We start from the raw sequence: 14,832 nt of genomic DNA, 5'->3' as shown, positions 1-14,832 counted from the left end.
ATGGGAGGTACCCTAAAAAAAAATTTTTTATTTTTTATTGTACCATTTTGTCGGCATAATGTATCTATATATCCGTGCAAAATTACAGCTTTCTAGCATTGATAGTCCCTGAGCAAAGCCGCGGACGGACAGACAGACAGACATGGCGAAACTATAAGGGTTCTGTTTTTGCCATTTTGGCTCCGGAACCCTAAAAACCGCAATCTGGAATACTTTCGAAGGCGTGAGGGACGAGAGGAGTAAGAGAGAGAGAGAGAGAGAGAGAGAGAGGAAACACTCTTGGGAGAGAAAAATTAATGATTAATTGATTATTAATTGATAATTTCGCCCAATAAGTTAACCTATTCCAATTGACAGATTGACTGCATTTACGTTGACATACGTTAAAGAGGACGATCGATCATGTGTTACGTCACTATTACAATGTAATCTTAATTAATTTTAATAGGGGTAATTGATAGAGGTGCGAAATTTATAAATTAGGAAAATCCTATACCACATCCAGGATAAAGAGTTTTTTGCGGTTTTAATGACACCGTTATTCTGAATTCGTTGCTAAAGACTCGGATATAAAGCTTAAATTTATTTACATTGAGTAACACAGGTCTTCCCCTGTTGCTAACGTGCTCAACGTAAAAAGTTGTATAAAATGAGAGTAATTTAGAGTTTGTATTTAATATAATTAACCAGACTACAGGGAGTTCAGACGCGTTAGAGTAATTCGCAAATAGTTTAAATTTAAAATTAAATATGCGTAAAGTGTTGCAATTTTTGTTCCTGGCCGTTTACATCAAATGTGCTTTAAGTGGTGATGGTGAGCTCACTCAAAGAATTTTTAGCAAATTTTATCTACACACATATCATAGCTGCTCTAATAATATAATGAGTTCAAAAACCGGAAATTATGACCAGCATAATTTTTTTTTGTTATTCGACTGGGTGGCAAACGAGCAAGTGGGTCTCCTGATGGTAAAAGATCACCACCGCTCATAGACACCTGCGATACCAGGGGGATTGCAGCTGCGTTGCCAACCTAGAGGCCTAAGATGGGATACCTCAAGTGCCAGTAATTTCACCGGCTGTCTTGCTCTCCACGCCGAAACACAACAGTGCAAGCACTGCTGCTTCACGGCAGGATTAAGGAGCAAGATAAGATAAGGCAGCGTTTCAACCAGAAATGTGCGAGGGCGAGGATGTGTTGCGAGGAATGTGTTTTTCATCAACCAATAGAAACGCTTCACTTACACATCCTCGCACAGCACATCTCTGGTGGAAACAGCTGAGCGGAGCGAGGCGAGATAAATGAAGCGTTCCTATTGGTTTATGAAAAACACATTCCGAACAACATATTATTATCTTCGCACATCTCTGGCGGAAACGGAGCCTTAGGATAAACGAATTTCTTTTATTATTGCATAAAAATATCATTCAAATCGATTTTATTATTGCAATAAATTTTGGGACACTTCAAAAAAAAGTAATTTGGTCGGATTAGTTTATTTTTTTTTTAATGGATGGCCAACGAGCAAATGGGAGTAATATGACGTTTTATTCGAAATGAATACAATTTTGACAAATCTCACATTTACGATTTAAAAAAAATCTCGTATGTTAATGTCTGCAATAAAAAAAAATACGGTTTGCATGATACATCCGTATGTCATCGTACCTAGTCTATGTCAGAAAATTTTGTTTTAATTTTTGATGTTCAAAGTTTTGTTGCAAAGGTTAGTTTGCTTTGTTTTTAATATGTTTGAGAAAAAGCAGTACATAATAACCGTACATACATAATTACATGTTACATGCAAATGTTGATAAAGTCAAAAAGTGTAGCCAAGGACTGTTTTTAAATGCTAATATATATATTATAATATACCCTGATATGAACTTTTATTTTTTTACACAGAATGTATATCATACGACAGTCAAGTAGGCGAATGCATACTGCCTTACACATGTGACACGATACCTTTCCTTAAAGTACACAACAGAACAAGGCAGCAGACGGAAATCTTAAGAAAAATAGGCTGTGGTTTCGAAGGAAAAACACCAAAAGTAAGAACATATTATAATACTTATAATTAGACATCAGATTATATGATATGCAATATCAAAATGCCAAAATATGCATGCAAATATGCACTAAAAAAGGGCGAAATATGCACTAAATATGCACAATCAAAAAAACTTTTTTTATTATAATTTACATTTAAAATTTAAACTCAATATTAAAAAATGTCAATGCATAACTTTTACTAAAAACAAAAATAAAATATCTTACGATTATAAGATTGACAAGCAGTCGCTAGATCGTGTCGATGTAGTCAGAGATCTGGGTGTGTATTATGACAGTCAGCTATCCTTCAGACAGCACTATGAGCATATAATGACTCGGGCAAATAGAATGCTTGGTTTTGTAACCAGAGTCAGTAAACCATTTAAGCAGGGTAAAACATTAATATTACTTTACGAATCCCTAGTAAGAAGTATTCTTGAGTACAACTCTTCCATATGGTACCCTATTTATTCGGTACATATCCAGAAAATTGAGTCTGTTCAAGCTCGTGCATTGAGGTTGGCATGTAGGATAATGGGCAAACGTAAATCCCTTCCCAACTATGAAGACAGATTGGATTTTTTCAAATTACATACTTTAAAACATAGAAGAAAAATTGCGGATATGACTTTTTTATTTAAAATTCTAAATAACATTGTAGACGCAAATATTATCCATGAATTTAAGTTTAAATGTGGCACACGGCCTATCCGGCACCCTCAATTGTTTTCTTGCCCGCTCAGTAATAATAATGTATCCGCTAATTGTCCAATCGCCCGCCTGTGTCGTACATTTAATAAGATATGTTCAGAATGTGACATATTTTCAATGTCAATAAAAACATTTAAATCCACTGTGACATTAGTTTTAGATACCTAGTTAGTTTATTTTAGCAATAATGTAGTATTAAACTTATTTCATCTTGCATGCTCCTTTAGCCACATTATGATTGTTGTGGACAGTTGTAGTTAAGTTACAAACTTTGATTGTGTAGTATAAATGTGTCAATTACAATAGTATCTGTTTGTAATTTGTAACTGTTCCTAATAAATAAATAAATAAATAAATTTATTTTCACATTTATTTCATTTCTTTTGATAAAGGCTTTTCACAAACCTTGCAGAATCACGGTGCCATCAGTCGTAAATTGGCCTGGGTAATTTTTTATCCAAGATTTAAAAGTCAACATTTTTTTTTTTCACAGGCTGCATTATTTCAACACAAATAAGATTTTCGTAGATAGATAAGTAAACAAATACCTACAGTCAATGAAAAAGCACCAAAATATGCAATAACACTACAAAAATAGAATTATATGCATTTGCATATGCAAACATCTTATAATAATCCTGTTGACGGATTAATATGTAGTTATATAGTATAAATTATTTTTGTTTATGTGCTAAGTATTTAGTACAAAATCTTGATGCGTTGTAAGCGCAAGGACCAACAACAAAAGACAAACCGTTCGTGTTTTTCTGTCGCTATTTGTTCAATTTATAGGGAGGTATAACACTGTATCATTTTCATTTACTTTAAATAATAAATTTTAAAAAATTGTTCACAACAGAATAGAACATTTTAAATTACCTAGCATTTACAAGCATAATGTAGAAATAACTGATTGATGTTCCTTTGATATAAAATGTTTGTAATAACTAAAAATATGTAATATAATAATAAAATATTAATAACTATTCCAGATATGCTGTCCACTTCCTAAAAAATCAGAGAAATGCAAGCTTCTCAACGGAATAAAAGGAGAATGCAAAGATATTGAGAGGTGTACTGTGATTCCCAATCTAACAATGATCAAAGCTCTCGCTTTCTTGTCTCCGAGGTATGATTATGTAATGGCTGTTAGTTCTATTCTGTAGCATAATGTAAATAGTGGTATTCCTAAATCTGGAAATATACCTAATTAGCTTTTGCCCGCTGCATCACTCGCGTTAAAGGGGTAGGTGATATAGGTTTACTTTCTAAGTTTTTTTTTTTCGTATTTTGATTGATTTTTCGGAAGAATCACACGTAAATACTATACATACACGTAATTTTAGATAGAGCAATCTTAATGCAATCTTTACGAAAAAAATAGGGAATATTCCAGATGACATTTGATTAATTATTCAGAAGAATTACTATGGCCGCTATAACAACATACATACATACATAAAATCACGCTTCTTTCCCAACGGGGTAGGCAGAGACTAGATCCTTCACTTGCTACGATTCTGGCATACAACTCTCGCTTCCTCTACATTCATCAATCTTTTCATGCATGCATGTCGGTTTAGTTAGAGTGCTCCTGACCCGACCTTTCTTCAGAACGTCCCCGATTTGAGCGTGGTACGTTCGTCTAGGCATTCCTCTCCCAACGTTCCCATTCACGCTCGTCTTATAGATCTGCTTAGTCAATCTGTTATCATTCATTCTCTCAACATGACCAAACCATCCAAGCATCCCTTTCTCAATCCGTGTGACTATACCTTCATTTACACCACAGTGTTCCCTTATCGCACTATTTCTAATTCTGTCACTCAATTTCACACCTAACATACTTCTTAACACTCTCATTTCTACCGCATTTATTCTACTCCCCTCCTCCCTGATGCCTTTCCTGCCACACCCAACTTTCACTTCCATACATGAGGGTTGGTACACTCACCAGCACCAATATCTGATACAACAAGCGTGCATAAATATCTGATACGACTCTATTTCTAGCCGGAAGGACGTGTCAGATATTTTGCACGCTCCGCTGTGGAAGATATTAATGCTGGTGACTGCACCAGCACCACTCTATGCACCGCCAGACGAGCTCTTTTGGAGATTTTCTGGCTATTCATAAGGTGTGCAACGCTCCATTCACTACGTTACTAGCCTTTACTCTCCTTTCAATATCCTTTCACACTTTCCATCCCTAGTAAACATAGATCCCAAGTACACAAATCCATTCACTTGCTCCAAGTTTTCGTCACCAATTCGACACACACTTCCGTTACGTTCTCTTCCTTTTCAAATACCATAACTTTCGTGTTTTTTACGTTCACTTTCATTCCCTGTCTCTCCAAAGCATCATTCATAATAGTTACCATCCCTTGCAAATCCTCAGCCGACGCTACGCTACACATCCCTGTCTAACACCTTTTTGAATGTTAAACCATTCAGTATACGCTCCGTTTATTCTAACACAAGCACTGGAGTCCTCATAGAGAGACTTCAGTGCTCGAATCAAGACCACTGCTCACCCCATGCGCAGATAATGCCGACCACAGTTCATTCCTCATCACTTTGTCATGAGCCTTCTCCAAATCTACGAATGCGCAATAGACTTTTTTGGTTTGTTGCCAAATATTTTTCAACTATGCACCGTAAGAAGACCCGATCCGTAATCCCATTCCCTTTCTAAATCCCGCTTGTACATCCAATATTCTTTCATCTGTTTCTGTCATAACTCTTTCAATGATCACCTTAGCATACAGTTTGCCGACAACGCTGAGAAGGCTTATGCCGCGGTAATTTGCAGTCTTGTTGTGACCCTTTTCCCTTGTAAAGTGGCACGATAAACGGCCTTGCACCAGTCTCCTGGTACCCGACCGTTCCTCCAACACATGTTGAAAAGGCGGTACAACTGACTAGCCACCACACCCTGTCCTCAGCATTTCGACAGACACCCTGTCATATGCCATACCATATAACAAAATTAGAAGAATTAAATTATAGGATGCATGATAAAAAGATGCAGATCCTAGTGTACGGGTCCCATTCGAACTTGACGGTTTTTATTAAACAGTATTTATCCTCTGTTTTCAGTTGCAATAGAAAGAGAAACACCAGTTTCAATATCTGCTGCCCTACGTCGATACCCGTTCTATATGGTCCATCCACCCAATCTATTGCACCAATGCCGCCATTTCTCCCAACCACCCCCACACCCACTCCTACACCCGTTCCTACTCCTATTTCCACTTCCGCTACAAAGGTTTATAAGAACATGCCAAGCCACTTCTCTACCTCCGGACCCTAGCGAAGGTTGTTGTGGCCAAGTCGCCTCGTCTTCTAGAATACTAGGTAAGTTAAGTACCTTGACTATCTGTACCCTTAGTGTAAGTTTTCGGTTACAAAATACGTCTCGATCGCGTTCGCGTTAAAATCTCAATTGTATAGTAACACAAACATAGCAAACGTTCCGCTAGAGGCGCTGTTCGTGTTTCCATACAAATTGAAATTTTAACTGGCCTACGCGCGAAATGTCTGTATTAGTTAATTATAACTGCGTATGTGCTGGTTTCGCTTCTAGTAGTCGATTAATTATTGAAGTTTCATTCAAAAATAAACAAGGTATTGCAGCTATTTGGCATTTCGACATGTCATTAATTTTCTCGAACTCGAGATAACTCGAGAAATTTGGCTTCACTCGAGACGATAAAAAAATTACCGGAACTCGAGAATTCTCGAGTTTGCTGTTTTTCGCTGTTAATGGCTTTTGGGGACTGAATAACTAAATTAAAATACTTATTAATAATTAAAATTAGATAGCTTAGTATTCTCCCCCACGCAAAAAAACCATAAACTTTTTCATTTGTACTCCCAAAAGTTGTTAACTCTCGTGCATATAGCTGACCTGTTCAGTTTATTCTTAAGTTTCGATTATTACGTAAGATTATTTTTGTTCCTTAAGGCAAGAAGAATTTTAATAAGAGGTAGTGAAAGTACCAAAATATCAAACGCGACTGCTTTAAAAAAACGAAAAGCTAGAAATAACTCTAGTGGTCTAGAACTCTGTTATATAGCTAGACTTAAAGTTAAACAGTTGGGCTCATTACTAAAAAAATTTGAGCTGCTCACGAAATGAATTTGATTTGGGATTTCATTTTTTAATTTTTTTCGTTTTATTTCATATTTTTTTGCTATTTCTGTAAAAATGGTTGATTAAAAGTATACCTACTTATACATATACTTAGAACAGACTTCAATATGAATTTCGATTTCAGTCATGATTTTTGATGTACCGTCGTGGATGTAATTTAAATAGGTTTTTTTTTTTAATTAGAATCAGCAAATTAGTTTCATTTGATACCCACATTGTTACATACAATATATTTATTTTAATTTCTCCGACATATTATTATTCGTGAACACCTGAAATAATTGTCACTCCGTCAGTTATGACGAATGTAATTATCCTCATATGCTAAAATCAGCCCAGCCGTTTAGGTTACAGCGAGGACCAAAGAAACGGACATACGCATACTACGCTCGAAAAAATAACCTTGCTCCGGGAAGTCGGAGAAAAAATACGAAAAAATAATGATTATGGTGCAATAAAAACGTCACAGATTAAAAAAAATATATTAATTCATGGTTTTTATTAGGGTTTTTATAAAAGACTCGAGAACTCGAGAAAACTCGAGAAATTAGCCTCGAGAATTCTCGAAACTGGAGAAAAAAATGTCGAGAAACCAGAAACCCCAACAGGTACCTACAGCGATTTCGAAGCTAATTTCAAGAAATTAATAAGGTTACACAAGGCACCATAATACTATAAATAAATAAAAAAAATACTAAATATCACGGGACACTTGACACCAATTGATCTAGTCCCAAAGTAAGCAAGCTTCTGTTAAGGGTAGGAGGTACCTACATGGCAACGGATAAACGTACTTAAATATATAGACATTTTTAAATACATACTATATAAACACCCAGGACTCGAGAACAAACATTCGTATTTTCATATAATATCTGCCCCGACCGGGTATCGAACCTCAAGCTGTGCCTCAAGCTTGATTGATAGTCAGGTTCTCTAACCAATGGGCTATCTGTTAGTCTCACTATATACGAGTACGAGTATGGCAATACAGAAAAAAAATGTTATGCATCTCCATATTACTGATTTAATGAATCCCACTTAATTCACAGGTGGTAACGAAGCTGAAATCGACCAGTACCCGTGGCTTGCACTTCTCGAATATCGACACACCAAAGCCGGTACTATAGTCACGAAATGCGGCGGTTCGCTCATCAGTGGCAGATACGTTCTGACAGCGGCACATTGCGTGCATGAAAGTATAACAAACCCTCCGTAAGTTGATCATCTTTTCATTTGGCAGAATATTTTATTTACCAACACAACGCACATAAAGTTGAGGAAACGTCAAACATTTAAGCCCAACACACACAGACGACAAGCGCGGTTGTGTGCGACCCGCGACTGCAGGGCTACTACGAAACTCGAAACTCGAAGTTCGTATCGTACCGTCCCTCTCGCTCTCGTATTAAATAGTATAAGTGTCAGAGGGACCGCACGACACGAACTTCGAGTTTCGAGTTTCGTAGTAGCCCTGGGCGTATTTACATGGCGCATATGAGCTGAGCTGAGCGCCATCACACCGACAGGACGACGGCGGGCACGGGTCGGGTCGTGGGAACCAATAATTACAACTCGGAATGTACGCGCAATAAGTTCGACGTGATAATCCGAAGCATTATTGCTTTCCAATTATCATTCCGTACATAATATAGCGCGCTGTAATGTACGTAGTGATAATGTACGACGTGACGATCCGAATCCAATCGATTCGAATAACAATAGATTTGTGTTGGGTTGTGTTAGGTCCAATTGTGACAGCGGCAGCACAGTGAACCGTGAACCGCGAACCCGGACCAATTTAAATTATTTTCTACCAAATTTATTAATATTCGGTGTATACAATAAACAAATGTACATAAGAACGGATTATCAGGCCGTGCATTATTTGAGCGTGTATTAACAAGTCGTACATTAACTACACCCGGGTCGTGCGTCCATATACAGCCATGTAAATACGCCCGTCGCGGGCCCGCGCACGAGCCGCACCCATCGCCCGTGTGTGTTGGGCTCTAGACTATCATGATTGTACTAGCTGTTGCCTTCCCCGGCACTTAAACTATCGGTATACCGTATTTCATCTACACCGGCTCAGAGGTTTATGCGTGAAGAGGTAACAAATAAACTGACTTACAAACTTTCGCATTTATAATATGAATGGGATTTCTCTAAAAGATGATAAATGTGACTGTAACATCAAGCAATAAGGCCTCTGCAGTAACCTAACTTTGTAATGTTTTCTTTCTAAGAGCAATTGGACAAGAGCTTTAAATTTCACAGAGAGAGCGTTCGTCTTGGTGAACACGACACAAGGACCAACATTGACTGCGATACATGGTACGAGTATGCGGTGCCATATTGTAATGAAGGCAATAAGAGCATACCGATACAGAACATCAGAATACATGCCTTGTATAACTCTAGGACTTTCGAAAACGATATCGCATTAGTGCGTCTCAACAGGACAGTGAACTTCAATGGTAAGCATCTGAGATTTAAAAATATTTATGATTGGTTTTTTGGAGTCTCTTATTTCAACTTAAAATTTGTTACTTTTACGGGTATCCCGTGAAACAATATCGAAAATATCAAACAAAACCAGAAAAAGAGAGCAGCACTGGGAATCGAACCCAGGTCCTCAGCAATCCATGCTACGTGCTATAACCCCTAAACCACTGCTGGACAGGAATCTAGACACGATTTTTTCCTATGCATACATATCTCAGGTTTCTTATTTCTACTAAGTATGCTACTTAAGCAGCAGCACTAGCGACATCTATGTTTCGTCGAGAGACGTCACATTCTTTCGGAATTAACCGGTCACCCAGACAAGAGATGTCGCTACTAAGCAATCAAACCACTAGTGCTGCTAGTGCCACTCAGCTACCTCGCACATCTCAGGTGGAAACATTCACAACGTTCCACATCCTCGCACCGCTTAGCTACCTCGCACATCTCTGGTGGACACACGGCTTAGTTAGTGTAACTTTTATTTGCAGACTTCATCAAACCTATCTGCCTGCCGTCGCCCAGTGCGACTGTTCCAAGTAATCTGTACGTAGCGGGGTGGGGCGCCACTGAGAGCGGCTACGCAAGCCCGGTTAAAATGCAAGTGATGGTTCCTTACGTCGATCTGCGCGTAAGTATTCAGTACCTGTACCTGGGCGTAAATTAGATAGATAGATTTGTGATTCGTTAAACAGCACATTAACAAAGCATAGCTTGCTCGTTCGTTCTTTTTGACACTGATCCTGAAGAAGTAGTAAATGTATTAATGTCTCTTAAGTCAGATAGTGCACCTGGCTATGACTGTATACCCACAAAATTTCTAAAATTGTGTGCTAGTGCTATGCCCCAGTCGTTAGTCACCTAACAAATTTGTGTTTTTCACAGGGTGTATTCCCATCTGCATTAAAGAAGTCCATTGTTTCACCTATTTTTAAGAACGGAATTAAACGGATCCGAATAGTTATAGACCAATTTCATTGCTTTCAGCTATCTCCAAAATAGTAAAAAATTAATAAATAACAGACTAAATATTACCTTAATCAATTTAACTTACTTTCGAAATCACAATTCGGTTTTAGACAAGGCTTGTCAACGGAGGATGCGGTACTTGGCCTATCCCAAATCATTAACAAAGAAGTCGATAAAGGAGATAATGTGTAGCAGTTTTCCTTGATTTAAAGAAAGCGTTTCGACACCGTCTCTTTTCCGCTACTTTTTAACAAGTTGCAGCATATGGGGATCAGAGGTAAGCCGCTTGAACTCTTCCGCGACTACCTAAATAATCGTAGTCAAGAGTCAGGATTGGAATTATCTTAGTGCTGAATCAGTAGTCTCTTTTGGCGTAACCACAGGGAGCATTTTAGGCCGACTCTTTTTCTTATCTATATCAATGACCTTGCTATGTCTGTTCCTTTGAGGGTCACGTCTTCCTATATGCTGACGACACTGTCGCACTCTTCAGTGGTAAGAACTGGGATACAGTGTTAGGTGCTGCTGAAAGGGGATTGTCTGATATCAATAAATGGCTTATCTCCAACTTACTTACCCTCAATACTGCTAAGTCCAACTTCATATGTTTTCAAAAACGCTAGTGGACAACCCCCAGATAGTGTTAGGCTTAAACTCCATTCCTGTAACTTCGTTGCTCCCTGCAATTGCATACAACTTGAACGAGTAAGCTCCACAATACCTCGGTGTCTTCTTTGACCAACGTCTCTCTGGTACCCGCATCTTGACTTCATTAATAACCGCATTCGCAAACTAGTTTGGATCTTTAAAACACTCAGACATATAACAACCCCCTCCCTTTAATAGGATATACACTGCACTTGCACAATCCATCATGACTTATTGCATTCCGGTCTGGGGCGGAGCAAACTAAAACTAAATTCTTAGGAAGTGGAAAGGGCTCAAAGATGCCTATGAAAGTAATGTATTTCAAACCTTATAGGTCCCCACTTCTGAACTTTTATAACCAGTGTAATCTCTTAAGCTTGCGTAAACTTTACATAGTATCTGTTGTCCTAAGGCTCCATAAGAGTTTGGTTTTTTACACCGTCATATAATACTCATAGAAGAATAAATCTGTAGCTCCTATGCCTCAATGTAAATCCACTTTTGCAAGAAGACAATTTGATGCACTTTCGGCACAGCTGTATAATAGGTTAAATAAAAGACTCAATTTCTATCCATTAAAACTGTAGTGACTGTAGGGCAGTCCTGACTAACTGGCTTGCTCAACTCGACTACCTTAAAACTGAAAACCTCTTACTACCATCAGATGCCTCGTAGTAGGTTATATACCATACCCAACTATATTTCTGGCGCACTCATGACACACACACGCACACACACACACACACACACACACACACAACAAACACACACCACACACACACACACACACACACACACACCACACACAAACACACCACACACAACACATACACACACACACACACCATATGCATATTGCATGCCCATAATCATGCAAATAGTGTTTTAGGTTAAGTAAGTTAAGTACAAATTGTAATTTTCCTGGCTTTTAAAAATTATCTAGTTTTAGAAGAGCGAGGCCTCCTGACACAAGTTCAAAACTTTAATAGGGGGTCTCAACCTTGTTATCTCGATAAGAACTTTTGTAAAAGGAAATAAACAATTTTAATTATTATTATTATTATAGTTTAAACGTCTAAAGATTATACATTTTTTGTGGGTAGTTTGTTTAAGAAAAATAAAGTTGGTACTTGGGGAATTACATTATTAACAATGTCAAATTTCAATGTTTGTTTAGTTCAGATTTCGAACTCAACCAGATCTTTAAACATCTGGTAGCACGGTGAACGTTTGTGGTGATAGTTGGGTTCGTGTGTTTTCTTACATTGTGGAGGTCTGGAGGTGGACGAACTGCATGAACATACGTTTTTTGTTGCATAGGCATCATATCATATCATATCGCGGGTGAGCAAATAATTGTTTTAGGTCATTAAAACTCTCGCTTTCATTCCAGATTTGCCACTCGGAGTACCCTCGACTGCAGCTGTCCTTCGGTCGGATCTGCGCAGGAGGCGAGATCGGAAAATCCACTTGTTATGGTGACTCCGGGGGACCTCTAATGCGCTACACAGAGAAACGCTATGAGCTCCTTGGAATCGTCAGTCTAGGTCTAAGATTTTGCCTTACAGGAAAACCTGGTATTTACACTCATGTGACCGATTATCTTGTTTGGTTAAGGATCCATATGCATGAATAATAACGACGTTTCTGCGGTATAGAAACTATGACCATCTTTGATAAGTTCTCGATATTTGTGCGACATCGCATAGGTGTGATTTTGAAAAATAATGTTTTCATTGACTGTATTTGCATTGTCATCTTAACTACGTAGTTCTAAGTCAGTGTGGTGCGGAGACGATCTTAGTCGGGCCGGACCACCGGAATTCCCACTACCAGATTATTGTACTGTCGCCGGACCTTTAGATAGATTTTAGAGTTCAATTTATATAGTATATTTGTACCTGAAGTTAAGTGAAATAAATTAATATTAATTGGAATTAAATTAAGATACTTCTGGCTGTGAGCTGAACGCCAGCGGGCAGCGGCGTGGCGAACGTTTTCTCTGATCATTGCGTGTGCTGGTAAGGTATCAGAATCAATGTGTGGCCAGCTTCTCGGCCGTGCAATGAACAAAGAACACACTAACATCTAGCATCTGGTACTATGGTGAATGGTTGTGTTACTCTGAGGATGCACTCTGGTTTAGTTCGAAACGAGTCAATGCAGTAAGGTGATGGCGATAGTTGGATTTGTGTGTGTTGTAGTGTGGAGGTGGAAGAGCTGCATTTACACACTATAAAGTGTTAATAGGTAATAATTTATTTTTATTTCAATGTTGCTGAAACATTAATTGCCTGCAAAGGCTAACCTGTAATAAATAAAGTACAATAAAGTATATCTTAGAATTGTCTGTTTGATTCCTGAACAACTTTCTCCGACAATTACAATATATAATTTGTATTTTCAAAACCAGATGCGTTTTGGTCATTTTAACAAGTGGTCATTCCTCATTGTGGTCCTAAACCGCCAAAAGATTTCCTTTCTTTTCTCGTTGATTTACTAATAGCAACACGATACACTTCGTGCTATAATGACCATTTACAACATGACATTTAAAACAAAATGTTCTCGTTAGGTACTTTTATTATTTTATAAGTAATTAATTTTTTAACCGACTACAAAAAGGAGGACGCTATCAATTCGGTTGTATTTTCTTATTAATAACATTTTTTTAGTGTTAAGATAAGTCGTTAAAATTCCTCTTGCAAGATTTCGCCTTAGCAAGCATACAAAGAATGCACGTTGAAAAAAAAGTAAAAAAAAAAAAAAGCTCTCAATAAAACAGTAACAACACACGACAACGACACATTAATTATTGCAACAAATAAATTTGTAAAATAGAGATGGCGCTACACGGTCTCCATATCAACGTCCCGTCACTTATTTGTCTTAAGGTGATGGTCAGGTGAGGAGTCCGAGATGAGGTGACCAGTTTGACCGGTTAGCGGTGCGAAAGGTAGATAAAGCGACAGCAGACTACCTGTGCATTTTTAGAGAAATATCAATCAAGTGCTAATAATCAAATCAGACTCGCGCGCACGACGGATTTCATACCAACGTTTACAAAAATATGCACCGTATTTTTTTTATATCCGCTAACTTCGGCAGACGGTTCGGTTCATCATCATCATCGCAGCCTATATACGTCCCACTGATGGGCACAGGCCTCTCTCAGATGAGAGAGCTTGGGCAGTAGTTCCACGCGGGCCAGTGCGGATTGGGAACTTCACACACGCTATTGAATTGCTCCGCAGGTATGTGCAGCTTTCCTCACATGTTTTCCTTCGCGGTAAAGCTTGTGGTAAATTTCAAATGCAATTCCGCACATGCATTTCGAAAAACTCAGAGGTGCCAGCTGGGTTTTGAACCCACGATCCTCTGCTTGAGAGGCCATAGGACAAACCACTCGGCACCACGCTTGTCGCGGTTTGGTTCATTGATATGAATTACTGATAAGTAATTCACTTTTCGATAACTAAAAAAAATTTTTTTTTCGAGAATAAATATTCTTTTTTCACGCATATAATAGTTTCACAGGTATTGGTGTCTAATAGTTAAATTGTAAAATAAACAAACTAGACAAGTGGCATTGACGTGACCTATAATAGAGACGTCATCAAAAATATCCACATGTTTAACATTCTTTGCTAATATGTTTGAATTATAAAACGAATTAGTTTGGACTTAGAAAAATTACATAAATTAGGACCTTTACGCCTTTTAGTGCTTATAATTAATTATTTAAATCTTGATTATCCTTTAAAAGAGTAAGAGTTAGGCC

At 38.0% G+C, this 14,832-nt stretch overlaps 2 protein-coding genes across 7 annotated transcripts in view; one reads left to right on the top strand and one right to left on the bottom strand.

Annotated features, from left to right (window-relative positions):
• mim (missing-in-metastasis) overlaps nt 1-14,832 on the bottom strand; it is a 300,696-nt gene that overhangs the window by 100,154 nt on the left and 185,710 nt on the right. The window lies entirely within an intron of this gene.
• On the top strand, nt 751-12,687 carry LOC141440130 (phenoloxidase-activating factor 3-like). The gene is made up of 5 exons (XM_074104598.1): nt 751-814; nt 7,979-8,141; nt 9,207-9,406; nt 9,926-10,065; nt 12,445-12,687. Exons 1-5 carry the CDS (start codon nt 751-753, stop codon nt 12,685-12,687), a joined length of 810 nt encoding a protein of 269 aa, XP_073960699.1.

This window comes from Choristoneura fumiferana, chromosome 22 (genome assembly GCF_025370935.1).
Source record: "Choristoneura fumiferana chromosome 22, NRCan_CFum_1, whole genome shotgun sequence".
Lineage (NCBI taxonomy): Eukaryota > Metazoa > Arthropoda > Insecta > Lepidoptera > Tortricidae > Choristoneura > Choristoneura fumiferana.
The sequence above is the reverse complement of the archived record's forward strand: the minus strand, read 5'-3'. Positions and strand labels throughout refer to the sequence as shown.

Coding starts and splice junctions, on each gene's coding strand:
- LOC141440130 (XM_074104598.1), top strand. CDS start 751: ATGCGTAAAGTGTTGCAATTTTTGTTCCTGGCCGTTTACATCAAATGT. Junction 8,142..9,206: donor GAAAGTATAACAAACCCTCC/GTAAGTTGATCA, acceptor TAAATTTCACAG/AGAGAGCGTTCGTCTTGGTG. Junction 9,407..9,925: donor CAGGACAGTGAACTTCAATG/GTAAGCATCTGA, acceptor TTTTATTTGCAG/ACTTCATCAAACCTATCTGC.